This window comes from Sparus aurata, chromosome 3 (genome assembly GCF_900880675.1).
Source record: "Sparus aurata chromosome 3, fSpaAur1.1, whole genome shotgun sequence".
Classification (NCBI taxonomy): domain Eukaryota; kingdom Metazoa; phylum Chordata; class Actinopteri; order Spariformes; family Sparidae; genus Sparus; species Sparus aurata.
In genome coordinates this window covers 23781386-23799667 of record NC_044189.1, presented here as the reverse complement: position 1 = coordinate 23799667, position 18282 = coordinate 23781386, and the positions used below count along the sequence as shown (strand labels likewise).

Sequence of the window (18282 nt, the reverse complement as noted above, 5' to 3'; positions counted from 1 at the left end):
TCAAAACTATGGGGTTCCATACTATGGGGTGCCATTAGTATGGGGTTCCATTAGTGCCAAAAATATGTCTACATGCGCACTGTCTATGTCTACTGAACATTTGAGAAGACATTTGTCTATGTCTATTAAACGCTGAGCTGTCCTTGTTTCATTTGACTTTGTCATTACATCGTGTCCTCATACTGTGTCACTTGACAAAGTGTTGTTATGATGTGTTGTTTCACAACGTCGTTACTACCTGCCGTTACTACCTGTCGTCTTGATGTGTTGTTTGACAATGTCGTTATGTGTCGTTACTGCGTGTCGTCTTGATGTGTTGTTTGACAACGTCGTTACTATGTGTCGTTACTACCTGTCGTCTTGATCTGTTGTTTCACAACACGTTACTATGTGTCATTACTACCCGTCGTCTTGATCTGTTGTTTCACAACGTCGTTACTATGTGTCGTTACTACCTGTCATCTTGATCTGTTGTTTGACAATGTCGTTACTATGTGTCGTTACTACCTGTCATCTTGATCTGTTGTTTGACAATGTCGTTACTATGTGTCGTTACTACCTGTCGTCTTGATGTGTTGTTTCACAATGTCGTTACTATACGTTCGTTACCGCGTGTCGTCTTGATGTGTTGTTTGACAACGTCGTTACTATGTGTCTTTGCTACATGTCGTCTTGATGTGTTGTTTGACAACGTCGTTACTATGTGTCGTTGCTACATGGCGTCTTGATAATGTGCCCATGTTGTTTATTTCGTTTTTTATCTTTTGCTCTTTTAATATTCATGTCAAATAAAGGAGTGAAAAAAGATTAGTGCACTTTTGTCGACTAGTATTCTATCTTTACTGTGTTTTCCAGCGAGATGTGACTCCGCTTACAATTGTGCTTGAACTATAGTCTGATTATTGTTGTATTATTGTTTTGTTTAAAATGTTTATTTTTCTTATCTCGATTAATTGTGTGTATTGTCGCTGTATCACTCTCTCTATGTTATTACTTGAATGAAAACTTTGGTAAATTCCGTAATTTGTAAGACAGATATGCTTAATGAACTTAGCGTAAAGGAAATGTAAGACTAGCACAGAAAAGGAAGATTATTTGAACACTTTTGACTTTTGAAACTTTCTTGGCACATGAAGCTGTCATTCCTGAAAACGACAACATTCCTTTCTTACTGGCTATTGGTCAGTGGGGAATTTACGTCTCAGTATGAGGCTATCTGATTGGACGCTTGTCTACAACGGACCTCTCATTGGCTGATGATGACGCGGGTCGTTAAACGGTAAATTAAAGCTCATGGCAAGCTTACAAACCACCCTCTGTCTCTCTGCCATGTCGTGAGTGATATCTCAGCGGGCTCATGCTGTCAAAATGGCAACAACTGATGTGTCCCGTGCGCTCGACATTCTCCGCTCACTGTATCAGCACGTGCAGACACTGGAGCAGTTTGCGGACAGCATCGTGTTCAAAGAGGGACAGAGAGCCGTGCTCGTCAAACAGTCCGACACAAACCGCTTCATATCCTTCGTCAGGGGTGTTTTTATATGCTTTGACAAGGAACTACAGCAAGTGCCAAGCTGCAACCAGGTAACATGCCCCTGAATGAAAAACTATCCGACTTGTCAGTGTCTTTGAGTTGACACGTATCGTTACTAACGTTACTCCTGTAACTTAGAGCACTGTAACAGTAACGTTAGCTAACGCTTGCTGTCATGGCGCCTGTATTAAGGTCGTAGCCAATGTCAAGTAATGTTTTATTAACCTATTGTACGAATATAACATAACATGTTAACCCTCAATTTTAGTTGTGAAAGAGTGGAGGTAGACATGCTGTGGCGGGATATTTAAGTCGCAGTTAAGCTAGCTAAATATTAAACTGTCATCAACGATGGCTGACGTTAAAGGGGCGGTTTGTAGTTTTGGAGAACAAACAAACTCAGAATTTTAATATTTACAATATTAAGGGGGTAATAATACAAACTCAGAAATATTGTTTTGTTGCCACAACTGCGTAAACAAGCTGTCCTCAGATGAACACTTTGAAGCTAGAAAGGCTGTTGAAAAGGCCCACCAAATATAAACAACATATGACAGTATTAAACAGTGTTGACCTCAGTTTGTTTATTCAGTCATGTAAATGAAGAAGATTTTTTTTTTCTGGGTTTGTTTAGGCTTTTTAAGAAAACGGTAAAAAAATCAGTAAATTCAGTAAATTAAGCTCTTTCTTTTCTGATTACAATGTCTACCTCAAAACTACATAGTGCAACTTTAAGTTCCACAGTTACTAAATGAGCAGCGAACTAGCCCAAGAAGCTGTTGGGTTTATAAGGGACAACATTTGTTTTCCTGGAAGCAACAAAGACAGAAAAATGTCAGCAAATTGTTAACTTTTTGTGTTGATGATCTTCTTTCCACAGATCTGCACTCTACCTGAACTGCTGGCCTTTGTTCTTAACAGTCTGAAAAGAAAAAGAAAGAGAAACGTCTTGGCACATGGCTACAATTTTCTGTCTGTTGCACGGGAAGAGCGAGATGCGGACCACTTCAAATTCCAAGGAGATGTAACTCAAAGTGCTGCTTACATCCATGGCAGCGACCTGTGGAAGAAAGTCACAGTGCGTCTTGGCACAGACATCACACGGTACCTGTTGGAGAGCTGCTCTGTGTTCGTGGCAGTCCCTCCTTCCTGTGTTTTCCAGGTGTGTGGCGTTCCGGTTTATGACAGGGTATCAATGACTACAGCCCTCCCTGGCTTTTTTCTCCAGCCTCAGTCCAGGAATAATAACAGTGCTCAGTTCGGAAGGTATCGACGAGCAGTGGCCTTGAAGAGAAGACAGAAAGTCAAGAAACCTACTATCAGCAAGAAGAGGAGGAGAATGGACGTAAGAGTGAAGAAAGGGAAAAGAAATAGAGAAACGGATCAGAAGGATGAGGCGGCGATTATGACTTGTTCAGGAAAAAGGAGACGGACAGGACTGCTACTCGCACAGGAAATCCAACAGGTTTGCGATGAAGCAGTAGAGCAAGTTCAGCCCCTGCCTCTGGAACCAACTCCCTCTGTGAAACCTTTGGAAAATGGTGCTTCTGGTCCCAAACAGCCTGCTGAAATCCAAACAGCCATGCTTCCCCTGGAGGGGAGACCTAGTTGGAGATCAGGGATTTTCCCCCCTTTGCCTACATCGCAATGTTTTATCCGAACTCTGGGATTCCTGTATGGGGGAAGGGGCATGAAGGGCTTCATTCTTAATAGGAAGAAGAAGAGCGCTGATGGATGCAGAAGGCTACAAGGGCAAGATTTAGTACGAACAGTCTTTTTTGAGGGACTGGCATATCTAAATGGGCTTGAGAGAAAACCGAAGAAACTCCCCCAGCGCTTTTTTAACATGGTCCCCCTTTTCAGTCAGCTGTTGCGTCAACACAGGAGATGTCCCTACAGCAGAATACTGCAAAGGCTGTGCCCACTGGTGGAGGAGAGAGATGCAGGACAAGGGGAGTTAAGCTCTGTCTTGCCTCGACACTGTGCACTTCACAGGGTCTACCTGTTCGTCAAGGAATGCCTCACAGCTGTGATTCCTCAGGAGCTGTGGGGCTCGGACCACAACCGACTTAATTTCCTCGTCAGGGTCAGGGGCTTATTGCAAAGTGGCAAGTTTGAGAAGCTCTCACTGGCTGAACTGATGTGGAAGATGAAGGTAAATGACTGTGATTGGTTGAAGATCAGTAAAACAGGTAAGACTGTCATAGGCGTCAAGCTGTTTGTTCTCTCGCTGGATGCATTTTGGCCTTTACCAGAGCACTCTCATCTGCAGGCAGAATCCCGCCCAGTGAGCTGTCATACCGGACACAGATCCTGGGTCAGTTCCTGGCTTGGCTTTTAGACGGCTACGTTGTGGGCCTGGTTCGAGCTTGTTTCTACGTCACTGAGAGCGTGGGCCAGAAAAACGCCCTCAGGTTCTACAGACAGGAAGTCTGGGCGAAATTGCAAGACTTGGCCTTCAGGTACTCACTTATACACACACTGCAATGTCTTGTACTTGTACAGTCATGCTCACAAGTTGTTTTTGTGATTTAGAGGTCATCTCTCCAAGGGTCAGATGGAGGAGTTGACTCCTGCTCAGGTGGCGTCCCTCCCGAAATCCACCGTCATCTCTCGCCTTCGCTTCATTCCCAAGAGTGATGGCATGAGGCCTATCACACGAGTCATAGGAGCAGATGCCAAGACGAGGGTACATTTTGGTTAATGGTGTCTGGTTAATTTGTTGATACATGTTCTCGGAATTCCCATGGGTCCATGAAATCCTTGAACATTTTGTGAATATGAGAGGAAGAAAACTGACAGTCATTCATGGTCATTAAATGTGCTTAAATTGATGTATTAAGAAAATATTTGTATGTCAAGAGTAGAAATTGAAGTTGTTAAAACATTTTTTTTAAATTAGTATGAGTAAAAAGACTATGTTCTTGTGCATGTGTGTCTCTTATAACTGTAACACAACAGCACAGTTGAGAAGTGTTAACACAGTCAAGCCTCTCTGTTTTAAACTTGTTATTGGTGAGCTTCTATAAAGCCTGCAGCTTCTCTTTTTATAAAAAATCTGTGTTGTAACAGTGACCATGATCTGTTTCTCAAATGATGGTGTGTTGGGTTCTTAAAGTTGAGGGAATTAGGGCAGGAAAGTCCTTGAATTTGATATTTAAGAAGGTGTGGGCACCCTGTGTTGAGAGATTGTGCAAATTATTTAGGACATTTCTTATCCCCTGCAGTCCTACCGAAAGCGTGTCCAAGACTTGCTGGATATACTGCTTGCTTGTGTGCGCTCCACTCCATCCCTCCTGGGCTCCACAGTGTGGGGAATGACAGATATCCACAAGGTGATGCAGTCTATAACACCTGGCCAGAAGGACACGCCGCAACCCCTCTACTTTGTTAAGGTTAGTTTTTGTCCTTAATTAATTGTCCGGACTGATGTAACATTAGTGATGCAGTCATACTCATACATCTGGTGATACTGCTACCAAGAGCATAACAGTTTTAACGTTCAGTAAAACATTTTTTTTGTTATATGTTGCTTTCCCCTCACTTCATTTTTTCAATCTGTCTCTGCGATTAAGGTGGATGTGAGTGGAGCCTACGAGAGTCTACCCCACGACAAACTCATTGAGGTGATTGATCAGGCTCTGAAACCTGTCCAGGACGAACTCTTTACCATCCGCTACTATGCCAAGATCTGGGCCGATTCCCATGAGGGCCTGAAAAAGGCCTTTGTTAGACAGGTACTCTTAAACATACACAAGCATACTGTTCACATTATGCTCATGTATGTTTGACTCAATTAGAGTGTTTGTCATGTTTATTATATAGGCAGATTTCCTAGAGGATAACATGGGATCCTCAAACATGAAAGGATTTGGGATGTCACTGCAGGAAAGAGGAAAAGTTCATCACACCATATTAGTAGAGCAGGTGAGAGCAACACCTTTTGGTATATTTCTTTAGATAAGAATGTTTGGTATTTTTTTAAGCCATCGGCCCATCTTGTCTTTTCTCCCTTTAGCATTTCTGCTCAGATCTTCGTGGCAGAGAGGCGTTAGAGTTCTTCACCCAAATGCTAACTGGCAGCGTTGTTCAGTTCGGGAAGAAGTATGCATTATCCACATTAAAAATTAAACATTCCTACTTAATTTGCCCCTTTATGTAACAGAATGTTTGTCCTTTGTGTTTCAGGACGTATCGTCAGTGCCGTGGGATTCCTCAGGGGTCTGTTGTGTCCGGTCTGCTCTGCTGTCTCTGCTACGGCCACATGGAGAACGTCCTGTTCAAAGACATTACTGGAAAGAGAGGGTACAGCCATTTATTTTAGTGAAGTTCCATAGATGTAGTAGCACATCCGTAGCAGCAGAAGGCAGTCTTCTTGTACTTTACCTTGTTTCTGTTCACTGTATTTGTTATTTTCCACTCTCTGTGTCCTGTAGATGTTTGATGAGACTGGTGGATGACTTCCTTCTGATCACACCAGACTTGCATGATGCACAAACCTTTCTCAAGTATGACGCTAAGTTTTTATGACTTTTTTTATGACTGTTCATATGACATCAGGGCTCTAAGCCAACATTCATTTGGACAGATCTACGTTATCTTTACGAATGTACTTTTCAAATATCATGATTATTTTTAACCTGTAGAAAATCCATTATTAACCAGACTCAAGATGAAGCAGTCAGCCTCTCATGACTCAGCAGTAACATTGTTAATGGAAGCCATACAATACAAGATATTTTGCAGTAGAAGGCAGCAATATGATTAGCATGGCACTTTTTATCTTGCAGTAGTATTTGTGTGGCTACATGTTAAAAGTTAAAAAGACAGAGATTTAACCTAATGTAATGCTAAATCTTAAATTGAGCAGTTAATAATGGCACATGCATGATGTGTGAAGGATCCTGCTGGCAGGGGTTCCACAGTATGGTCTGGTGGTCAACCCGCAGAAGGTGGTGGTCAATTTTCAGGTATCGGGAAGCGAGGGTTCTTTTCCTGACATCCGTGTGCTGCCTCCTCGCTGCCTCTTCCCCTGGTGTGGACTGCTGCTGGACACGCACTCGCTGGACGTCTACAAAGACTACTCCAGGTTAAGCATCTTGTCAGTCCTGATAAGGGGTGTCACAAAGCTCCATATCAGCGATTGGATTTAATTCTGATTTTAAGATCAAATTGAGTATTGAGTTTCCCAAATGTCGTATTCCTTTACCTGTCATAACTATAATTTAAAAAGATCACCAGTCAATTGGGAACAAACTGTTACAACAGGAAGAAAGAAGAGTCATTGGATGACAGAAAAGTCATTTACAACACCATTGTGTGTCTCCTCGTCTGCAAAACCCTTGATTTTCTGCTGTGTGTGTGTGTGTACGTTGACATGTTGAAAGTTTTGTGTTGTCTTCAGATATGCACCAGACATGTGTAAGTGGTTGAGAATAAAATATGCATATTCTCTCCCCTATGTTCTACCACTCTCAAGCATACACGTGGACACTCCCTGTTCCCCATCCGCATGTCCTCTTCTAGTTATACTGTAGAATTATTGACTTAGTTCTTTCGTGAGAATGTACTGGACTTTTGGCAGTCTTTATGGTTCTTGTATACTGAGTGGAAACCCACACATGAACTTTTGTACCTGCTCATAAATGTTCTTAGAGACAGCTCCCTTTTGAGAATGGATGAATGATATTCTAACATAGAACACAGTTAACATTATAACTACATCTCTGTTAACATTCAAATGTTTCTTTTCTTTTGTATTTACTTTTTACTTTCCATCTCTTACAGCTACGCAGGCCTGTCTTTGCGCTACAGCCTTACTTTGGGCTCTTTCCACTCAGCTGGACAGCAAATGAAGAGGAAGCTTATGGCCATCCTCAGACTCAAGTGCCATCCCTTGTTTCTGGACCTGAAGGTCAGGAAAATGATTTATATTTTGATGGTGCCTACATTACCCATAACGTAACTTAGCCACTGTGTGACATCACTGGATGAATTTATTATATGAAATGCAGCTTCCTCTGGAACCACAAAAGGCTTGTACTCTTCAGCCTTAGTTTTACTTGTTTTTAGTGCTAATTAGCGAATATAAGCTTGCTAAGAACTCCCTAAACTAAGATGGTTAACATAGTTAGTTCATCTGTTAAACTTAAGCATCAGCAGTGTAATTGCATTTAGCTCAGAACACTGCTGTGCCTGATTACAGCCTCACAGGGTCGCTAACATAGCTGTAGCCTCCTTTTCATGGCATTACATTCAAGCTATATCTTTTACAAACATTTAGACAGTGTGTGTGAATTGAGTCTTTGAAGGTGTAGGTCTTCCAAATGGGCCCATCACCCAACTAGATGTTCAAATCAGCTGCAAACAAACTCAGTGTTCTAAATAAGGGGCCGCCTCCTGCCAAGAACATGGCCTATAAAAGTATAAAACCTGAATTCTTCTCTTCCTCTGACAAATTATGGCATCAGGTGCCATTTTCAACATGTAGAGTAAAGGATAACAAGCAGAAATTAAACTGAGACAACAACCAAGTGGTAAATAACAGTTGTAAACATTTCAAGTTTTATGATAGCTGGGATTAGCTGATAGCTGGTTGCCTTTCAGTTTAACACGCAATGTAGCAGATAGGTAGTAAATGTTCAGACTTCACCTGGACCTTGCATGGCATGACAAAGGGTAAAACAGGTCAATGAACAAAAGATATAACTAGTCGATATTGACCTTGTTAGATATCATGTACATGATGTGTATTAAACAAAAGTTTTTTTGCTCTGCATTTGATTAAGATGTATTAAGCCCATAATGTATTTATTTATTTATTTATTTCATTTTCAGTTGTTTTCTGTACCTTTTGCTCTTATGCTGAATATAATAATAGATACCTTTCCTTTCTTAGACCAACTCTCTCGAGGCCGTCTACAAGAACATCTACAAGCTAGTGCTGCTTCATGCTCGCAGGTAAAGTTGTTAAATGATGCAATTCTTGTCTCTGTCTATTGTCCATTCATTTGTATTATTCTGTCAGATTAAGTATATTTGTATCAGCACTGCGATTCCATTCATTTCGTTACCTTCCTGAAGTACTGAAATACAATTGTGAAGAACACGGGTCAGGAACACACTGACCACTTTCCCTCTTGTGTGTTTGCTGGCCCTGACTTGATAAATAGGCCAATAAAGGTAATCCTGCTATTGAAGTAAGCACCGGGGTGGTTGTCAATCAATACCTCCACTGAGCTGAGAGTTAAATGTACCACCATTATCTCAGAATGTAAATATCTAAATCGACAGGGCTCGTCTCTGTATATTCTCTCTTGTGTCTTTTATTATTTTCTGTTTTGTCTTTAGGTTCCATGTGTGTGCTCAGAGTTTGCCCTTTGGTCAGACTGTTGCCAAGAACCCTATGTTCTTCCTCCAGATGATATGGGACATGTCGGAGTACGCCAGTCACCTCATCAGGCTCAGCAACAAAGGCAACATTTTCTCTTCATAATTCAGGAAAAAAATACCTTTAAACAATATCAAATTCAAACCTTATTTTTTATCATGTGTTTGTTTATTTTGATCCCCATTAGCTACTGTATTAAAACAGTAGCCACTCTTCTTATCTCTTCCTCTTTGTGCAGGATTGATATTAGGCAGTAAGGCCCAGACCGGCATTGTGCAGTACGAAGCGGTGGAGCTGCTTTTTTGTCTTTCCTTCTTGCTAGTGCTGTCACAACACCGTCCCTTCTATAAGGATCTGCTCCCACACCTGCACAAACGTATGTACACTCAGACCAGATTATCGGAGTTCTAGTGGTTCAAGATGTAGAAATCACCCAGGGTTACCGGTCTGTCATAATTTCAGTGAATTAAAAGAAATTAATTGGTGACTGATGTTGTGCTGTGTCAAGAGGTGTTAATAATTAGTGAGGTTACAGCTGCTGAGCCATACGTGCTGACAGTGGTTCTCTTGTTTTGTTTTGTGCGCTCTTGCACCCCATAAAACCAAAAAGTCACTCTCATCCTGGTTGTGGTGTGTTTAGTTCAGTTCACTGAGGTCAAGTGAGCCATGTATGTGAGAACCCAGTCAAGCCAGCCTCTGCTTGATTTTAAATGTGCATCTGTCCATGCTGTTGAAGTACGGCCAAAAAGGACGAACCGTATTTTATCAGTCATTTCACACATTTAATACACTAAATGACAAGCAAATTATTATGCACATCTGTCAATAATAATATCATGTTCAATAATTGTGATTGCAACTTTGAGGAAGTAATGTAATGAACTTAAAATTCACAATTACAATTTATAATTATATATGATAATTCATACCGAGCAGCCCTCCTGCTCTGGCTAATCATAAAACTGCACTTGCACTACAGCAGGAAATCAAAGCCCAGTCTTCTCAAAAGAGACTTCATAAATCACCAACATGAAAACATCCTCATTGCAGCTTGCCAGGAAGGCCAATCCCTTTAATGTGGACTTTGATCCTGAACCAACAAATCCAGATACATGTACAGAAGTCAATGTAATCCGGACTTTGATTGGATTGTAAACGTGTTGGAAAGAGTTCAAGTGGGTGAATTTAAGAGTTCCCAACCAAAGAGAAAAAAACATCTTCATATGTTCTGCTGTCATCCTCTTGACAGGAAAACGCAGTCTAGAGCGACGTCTTGGGGATCTAAGGCTGTTGAGGGTCCGACAGGCCACCAACCTCAGGACACCAGTGGACTTCTTGGCCATCCAGACGTAGATTACCACTAAGCCACAATTACAGCTCCCAATAAAACCATGAAACCCCCTGCAGCTGAAAGATTTAGGTATGTCTATCAAAAATCAATTAAAAATCCTGTTTTGTTTCCTTCTCTCATCCTTAAGTTTTGCGGCAGTGAGATGAGCAGTGTGTTAAGATCAGTCATTCGGATTTATCTGATCTGTCAGTGTGCCAAAGTAAGTGTTGACAGTTAAACATTGTCTGGGAAGCTAACTGCTGGTAAAAGAGGTAAAAACAGTCCTTAGTCATCGGATATAAAACAGTCAAGTGATAAATCTCAGTCATAAATGTACCCTGTAAAAAAACAGCAACCACATTATATAAAGACGTGAAGGCTAATTGAAAATCGTCCAGCTACCGGATGCACCCATGTCATCCCACACTTGTTTGTCTCTCTGGACTTTGATTTACGCTTCTGGTAGTTTTCCACAAATAAGATACATCATCACTTGGAAAAATAATATATATGTAAACCAGTAAAGCTTAAAGGAAAAGTTCACCCAAAAGGGAATATTTAGTCATTGTTTACTCACCCCATGCATATCTAAAGTAGAGTGTCTACAAAACATTTCTGGAGCTTTACAGGAAAACAGCATTACTGCATTCTCCAAAACAACTGAAGCAGATGGGGACCTGTATCGAATTGTAAACTGGCCTAAAAGTATATACCCGTTTTTTATGATTTTTTTGTTTGTTTGTTTTTATTATTATTTATTATTGTTTTTTTTTTTTTTACATTTTGAAACCCAGAAATGTTTGATGGACTACAAAACTTTATCTGACTTTGGGTGAGTCGATAATTACTGAATTTCCATCTTTTGGTGAACTTATCCTTATCCTTCATATGCAGTTTTGTGTCATTTTGAATGAGTGTAAGACTTTATGTTCAGATGGAAGGCTTGGTTAATGTGCAACCAGTGTGCTGTTTGTCTCATAATAATGTGTTAGATTGGATGTTATTTATATGATGTACACTACACAGCAATGTGCAAAGGAAAGCATTTCACAATTAAATAAATACAGTTTTGTTATTGAAGAAACACCAGAGGTTTGAGTTCAGCGTGACTGATGCTCAGTGAATTAAGATGGACATTCCAAAGAAGCCATGATAGTAATCTGGAGATACTTTTCAGTTCATGAATGCAGTATTACACTTTCTCAGATCTTTGGTTTTACTGTTCCTGTGTTTCAATCTCAAATCCGTTATTGCTGTAGGGATTTGGCTCAGCGCGAGCAGAGGACGTTCTCCTCCGGCAGATCAGTCTGTAAAGAGCCACCAGAGGGATGGGAAGCACAGGTACTGAGGAGAGGAGGATGATAATGGCAAACACCCAGTCTGGGTAGGGCCTCACCTCAGTTTCAGGGAATAATTCCTTAAGAAAAAGACAGGAGGGAAAAGTGTGGATTTAATGCAAAGAATATTATAACCTCTTTATAATTTTTCTCATTGCAAGATGAGGCATCTTGCCATTTTCCATGAATGCATGTCCAAGAGCATATTAATCTTCTCCTCTAACTCTCAGTAAGGCAAATAAGCCAACAAATGTAAAAATATTACACAGGTCAATATTTCCTTGTCGGTACACGTGACTTGCTTACAAAAGATGGGTCCCAAGCAGGATAGGTGGGGTGAACCTGTGCCTGGACAACCACATATGCAACCAAAACCACGACAAGCATCACAGGGCTAATCACCATCCAGCATGCCTTCCAGTAGATATTTGGCCTCGACCCAGTCATGAAATAAATGTCTTCGCTGAAACTGTCAGAGGACAAGGGGACCAGAATAAATGTAAAGACACACAAGGATGAACATTGTATACGTATACATAAGACCACAGAGTTGCATTAGAGAAAGGGAGAAAAAGTTACTTTTTCATTCCATGCACATAAATGACTCCAATGATCTCAAAAAATGCGATGATGAGCAGAGGCACAGAGCCCACGTAGCCATTAAAGACCTCCACCCAGTAGTTCCCGGAACCCAGGGTGAAGATGAGACTGATCAGGAAGGAAAACAAGCAGATGACCCCTAAGAAAATGAAAAAATGTATATATCAGAGAGGAAATTAAAAAGGAAAATGTTTTTCCATTTACTGAAAAACAGCTTAGGCTAATTTGCAGCTACCTGTTACAGCCTCCAAAGGGATCCACTTGGGCAGTAGTTTGAGGTCTTTGATGGGTGTGAGGACTCCCTCTATGTTACCAAACATGGAGGAGAGGCCCAAGCTGAAGAGCATGACGAAGAAGAGAACGGCCCATACCTGCGAGCCTGGCATCTCTAGCACTGCTTCTGTGAATGCGATGAAAGCCAGACCAGTACCTGATGCGCCCTGGAGAAGGATGGAATTAACAAGGATTCATAAACTAACTGTACACGTTCAACAGCAACACGACACTAGAGCAGAAGACAGACAGGTTCAACAAAGGAGAGAGATTTGAAAAATGTTTTCAAAGTTACAGCACCTGGTCAAGGAATCTTTGCAGGTCACAGACCCTCAGCTGCAAACTGGCCACCTCTTCTGTATATGTTGTGTTAAGATTTTCAAACCACGTGTCATAGTTTTCAAGTGTTATGTTCTGGTCTGAAATGTGAAAGTGGTTGGTCAGAGCCAAGATGTTCCTGCAGACGGAATAAAAATCAGTCAGCCTAATTGGTATCAGCAAGAGAAGAAGACGCTTCAGACTTGGACTTAGAATATATTTTTTTTGCAAACATACTCTGTTCGACAGGAGTTGAAGGCGGTGGTAGCTTTAAATCCCAGGATGGAGAAGATGGAAATTGAGGCGTAGAGAGATGTGGCACTATTTATTACTCCAACTACAACAGCATCCCTCTCACAGTTGTTTCTTATAGAAAGAGAACAGAAAAAAACAGGGCTTTCACAGTCATCACACAAATCATCTCAGTTTGTTAATGTAGTAATGAGTTTTAGAACTTACCTCTCTGGATTGTAGCTTGAGAAAGCTATGAGGCCTCCAAATGCCAGAGAGAGAGAGAAGAAGATCTGGGTGGCAGCGTCCAGCCACACCCGAGGCTCCATCAGTATGTTCCACTACAGTGGGCGTAAAAACATCACATCAGTTCACTGTGTCTGGGACACACGAAACAATGAACTGTGATGACAACAAGTGACCAAACTCACATCTGGAGTGAAGAGGTACAACAGTCCATCAGTAGCTCCAGGCAGAGTGAGGGCACGGACCAGGAAAATAGTCAGCACTAGGTAAGGGAATGTGGCTGTCACGTATACAGCCTGAAACATTCAAACATATGATATATCCCTCAGTAACTCTCAATCTTGTTAGCAGTAGCTGATACAGTGGCGGTAAACAGACCTTTCCCATGGACTCGATGCCTTTGATGAAGCAGATGAAGACCACACACCAGGCGCTGGCCAGACAAACAACCATCCACCACTGCAAGGAGCCACTGATCCCGATGTCAGGTGTGATGTTCAGTGTCTCACGGTACCAGAAGTAATTCACTGGTGTGCTCTTCTCACACTCTTCGTCGTAGCCTACATGAATGCATAGAAACAAACAATGACAACGAGATCTTTTACCTTGTTAAACTTTTTTATCCTGAAGGAAATACTGTTTATTTTGGTTTAAACATACATTAGATTTTTTTAACAGAGCTAAGTTCATGTACTTACGCAGTTCAGTATTAAGATGCCTGATGTTTTTCTGCATTAAAAACTATTTATTATCATGAACTAGATTTTAACATCGTTGGTATTATTAACAATAAATGAGACTATGGTTTTGCATTTTGCCTGCCCCTGATTCCAAAATCTGTTACTGATCGAAACTCTATAAAAGCACACTCCTTTTATTTAATGTTGTGGTGCAGTTTCTCCATGTACCATAATACACTCAAGTAGTTTTCCAATAAAATCTTGCCTGCAGTGCCACATAGAGCCCTGTTGGTAACCACTCCTCTCAGTGATAGTCTTATAACTTTATTGCAAGTGTACTGAATTCTCAAACTGACACTGCTACATTATAATTGACCGTACAATAGTGAGCTCTTATCCGATAATGCTGTCACTGCGGTGGTAGAAATCAGTGTGTAATGATAAAAGTAACAAGAGTAGCTAAATGGTTGGCATATCTTGTTACCTGTGCGGCTCTCATTGATCGGACACTGGCTCCATGGCAGGGGGTTTTGGAAAGAGTGAAAGAAGTACCAGAGCACCCAGGCCAGGATGGTGTTGTAGAAAATGCTCACCAGGAATGACACAATCATAGAGGCAATGCCTAAAGCGTGTAAGAAAGAATAAACAACTATTTAAAAACCACACACAAAAAATTTTTGGATCATAAATTGATTAAATATTAAAAAAATTAAAATCCTTGTAGATTTACATAAAGTTATTGAGTTGTTCTGTGCTGCTGTGTGGGTGTTGTTCCAACAACATCATAATTTAATGTTGCTCCAAACCATCATTGCAGCTGACAAGTCCAAATCTGGAGGATACTGTTGTAGCTGAATGGGTTAACACAGGGCGTTCACCCAGGAAACTGTGTTTTGTGTAGTCATATATTATTTGCAAACTCAGCCAGGCCATCCTCAGTTGCAATAAGTATTTCATGCAACAAAACAGGAGGTTTGACACAATACTACATCTCTGAGGGGAGTCATTTTGTTTTTTCAGTTTTCTGCTGCACTTTGGTCAGGTTTAGACAACAAAATACTTAGTTATGTGTATGTACACAAAACGTTTTTTAAAAAACTTTGTGACATTTCTAGCCATGTTTGTAGCAACAGAATCAGGTTATTTCAACTTTTTTCAAACCCTGATCTAGTGGTTTTTTTTGTTTGTTTCTTTTTTTGTGTGAACCTAACCAGTCCATAAACAGTGTTAGCGTGACATAAAATTGAAAACTGAACTAAAATATAAAGCTTCAACATGTCCACAGTTAGCAGAACATGTACATTACAAACATTAACATTGACACATTCTGGGGAGCAGGTTCAGGGGAAATATGCCAGGCTGTACGTTCAAGAAAATGTTTTACTTATATATGGTCTCGCTTTCTATCAGGAAGGGAAAAATAGCATTGGAGGATCTCTAAATAGTTCGAGGCCACCCACCAACGCCACCAAGAAGTGGTGAGATTGAGTTCCAGACACCAATGCTGCCCAAGCGGAGCCTCTGTCCTATGGCCAGCTCCAGGTAGAGCAGAGGGATGCCCTGAAATACCAGCGCGATCAGGTAGGGAATGAGGAATGCACCTGGGGACAAGAAGTAAATATTTGCCAAGTTAGACATCAGACACTGTCGCTATTGACTGTCTCTATTAACATACTCTGCAGAGAAGTTTTAAGATAAGGTTGTGGCTATTTCAACCTTCCTCTTGAATCAAATGCCAACGCTTTTAATTGCTAAATAAGTGCACTGCAATACAAAAACTGTATGACTATTTAGTTGTTTTCCAAGTGGCCAAAAACAGAATTGGAGTCAGGCTTATAAAAACTGTAGTACAACACAATACACAGATCTAAAAATGCTCAACGAAAAGGTCGGTGAATCAGGAAACTTGGACTCAATATGTAAAGCCCCATGCACTTGTGGGATTGGTTGTTTACACGACTTAAAAGGAAGTGAATAGAGAAATTACAGTAAATATCACTAATGATTAATCAAAGTTATCCATTTCTAAAGCAGAGTGATAACGACTGGCCTAGTCTAATGTTAATGACTTATGTACTGAGATAAGAGAATCAGTGCAGTTATACATCTAAATCTCTTAATTTACATCTAAATCTCTTAATTTACATCCAAATCTCTTAATTAAACTATGATGATGAGGATGACTTAAGATATAACAGCATCCTATAATAGTATCTTACCTCCTCCGTAGATTTGGCATAGGTAGGGAAAACGCCAGACGTTTCCAAGTCCCACTGCAAAGCCAATACATGTTAACAGGTACTGAACCTTGTTGTCCCATTTTGGTCTCTCCTGCGCCCCAGAGTCTTCAGTTTTGCCCATCCTGAGCTGGTAAACTGGCTCAGCACAAGTCCAGTTGAGTTACAAGGATGTTGCTCTCCAAGTCCTAACATACACTTCAATCAGTCTGAATCAAAATACATTTGCTGATATTTATTTGAGTCCAAAATCTTTTCCCTAATCTCAGCAGAGCATATGTCAGAAGAAACACACTCTAGGGTGGTTTTGGTGTCCAGTGCTCTTCTCAAGTCTCATCCTCTGTTCCTCTCCTTTGAGTTATCCTCTTTTAGTGGGCTGTCCTTTAATGTCCAATCAGGTGCAGCTTTGGGTCAGAGATGCAGATTTTTTAGGAAATCAGTCCTCCAGGAAGGGAATTAAAGCATGAGGTAGGAGGTTTTATTGGGAGTGTGCTATTCCTTGAATAATGGATAACCTGGTGATGCTTGTGTCAATGTTACGCTGTTTAGATGGGGCCAATAAAAAAGAGGTAGTGGCAGTTGTAAAACAATCAAGTCCTGTCTTTATTCAATAATTCAGACTTTGCACAGTAAAGTTTGTACATTGATATTAAACACTGTTTTCATAAACATCTTACATCAGGTGGTGAAATGACAATGAGAGAGAATACATTTACGGATATACCACGATTCAACAACACTGAAAGCAAATCTGTTGCTTTATAGTATTGTAAAAGCTGCATAGCAATATGAGAAGTATGTATTTGACATCATACCCTCCACCCAAATCCTAACTTTCTTAAGTGCAATATTATAACACTGTATTGCTCTTGTTCCTGTTGTTCCTGTTGTTCCTGTAACATCTTAAGTATTTGTTGCTCCATGACCGTCATTGCAATTGACAAATCATTTACTGTATCGTCATAGCTTTGCAATTTGAGACCAGACAAATATACACATGAGGGAGCTTATCCTTTCAAACATGTGTGTTATGTGTTGAAGGTTATATTTTAACCGAAACACAATTTTGAAACAATTTTACTGAAAGTGAAAAGAAACTGAACTTTGTGTTGAAACAATCGATGAACAGTGTAATGTTCCAACCAAGATACAGACACCAATCCCCAAACTAAGCCCACTTATTTTTGTATCCTCTTTTTCATGGACAAACGATGAATACCATTCTCATGTCTGTCTGCTAAATATAAAAAGACAGCCAACAGACATTTAAACTAGCTCAGCATAACATCTTAAAGTGACCGTTAACAGGCAAGGCATTCTTGGTTTGGTTGTCAAATTTGTGTGTATCAAGATTTCCACCTAACTCTCTGTAATAGCAAATATGCTTATTTCCCAATAGTTTTAAAAATATTATTTTGAACAGTACAAACAATTAGTTCATTGAGTTGTAGTTTAATAGAAATAGATTAGAAATTGAGAAAATTTCATGATGATTATCTGTGAGTTTGTTAGAATGAGCAACCCTTTAATATAATGGATTTGTTACTTACACATTTACGTGTCAGTACATGTGACTTGCTTATGTAAGATGGGTTCTATGCAGAATAGGCAGGGAGGTTTTGACCCTTGAAGCTTATGTAGGCAACAAACACCACCAGGAACATCAAAGGTCTAATCACCATCCAGCATGCCTTCCAGTAGATGTTGGGCCTCAACACAGTCACTGAAACTGTCAGAGGACAAGGGGACCAGAATAAATGTAAAAAACAAACAAGGACCAAAACTGGATATGATTCCCATAAGACTACAGACTTACACTTTATTAAAGAAGATAAGAATTAAGTACTTTTCCATTCCATGCATATACATGACTCCAATTATCTCCAATATTGCAATGATGATTAAAGGAGCAGAGTACACACAGCCATTAAAGATCTCCACCCAGTAGTTCCCTAAACCCAGGGAGAAGGTGAGAGTGGTCAAGAGGGATAACAAGAAGATCATCCCTAAGAAAGTGAAAAATATAACAGAGAGGAAGAAATCTTTGAACAGCTTAAGCTGCAGCTGCCTGTTACGACCTCATTATGGATCCACCTGGGCTCCAGT

The 18282-nt window shown here is 40.5% G+C and overlaps 2 protein-coding genes across 2 annotated transcripts; one reads left to right on the top strand and one right to left on the bottom strand.

Moving 5' to 3' along the window:
- Positions 1-1344: 1344 nt before the first annotated feature.
- On the top strand, positions 1345-10383 carry tert (telomerase reverse transcriptase). Its single transcript, XM_030412513.1, has 15 exons — positions 1345-1584; positions 2415-3726; positions 3807-3996; positions 4070-4223; positions 4762-4929; positions 5110-5271; positions 5360-5461; positions 5553-5638; positions 5723-5839; positions 5971-6042; positions 6435-6623; positions 7322-7448; positions 8433-8494; positions 8885-9009; positions 9163-10383. The coding sequence occupies exons 1-15, from the start codon at positions 1369-1371 to the stop codon at positions 9333-9335; spliced, it is 3255 nt and encodes a 1084-aa protein (XP_030268373.1). The 5' UTR covers positions 1345-1368; the 3' UTR covers positions 9336-10383.
- LOC115579059 (sodium-dependent neutral amino acid transporter B(0)AT3-like) lies at positions 9969-16504 on the bottom strand. The gene is made up of 12 exons (XM_030412516.1): positions 16159-16504; positions 15400-15540; positions 14424-14561; positions 13638-13819; positions 13445-13555; positions 13242-13354; positions 13020-13148; positions 12765-12921; positions 12427-12631; positions 12171-12330; positions 11898-12060; positions 9969-11671 (listed from the first exon to the last, which is right to left on the bottom strand). The coding sequence occupies exons 1-12, from the start codon at positions 16298-16300 to the stop codon at positions 11471-11473; spliced, it is 1842 nt and encodes a 613-aa protein (XP_030268376.1). The 5' UTR covers positions 16301-16504; the 3' UTR covers positions 9969-11470.
- Positions 16505-18282: the final 1778 nt, after the last annotated feature.

Coding starts and splice junctions, on each gene's coding strand:
- tert (XM_030412513.1), top strand. CDS start 1,369: ATGGCAACAACTGATGTGTCCCGTGCGCTCGACATTCTCCGCTCACTG. Junction 4,224..4,761: donor GAGCAGATGCCAAGACGAGG/GTACATTTTGGT, acceptor TATCCCCTGCAG/TCCTACCGAAAGCGTGTCCA. Junction 4,930..5,109: donor AACCCCTCTACTTTGTTAAG/GTTAGTTTTTGT, acceptor TCTGCGATTAAG/GTGGATGTGAGTGGAGCCTA.
- LOC115579059 (XM_030412516.1), bottom strand. CDS start 16,300: ATGGGCAAAACTGAAGACTCTGGGGCGCAGGAGAGACCAAAATGGGAC. Junction 15,541..16,158: donor ATGCCAAATCTACGGAGGAG/GTAAGATACTAT, acceptor TCTTGTCCCCAG/GTGCATTCCTCATTCCCTAC. Junction 12,061..12,170: donor TATGTGCATGGAATGAAAAA/GTAACTTTTTCT, acceptor GTCCTCTGACAG/TTTCAGCGAAGACATTTATT.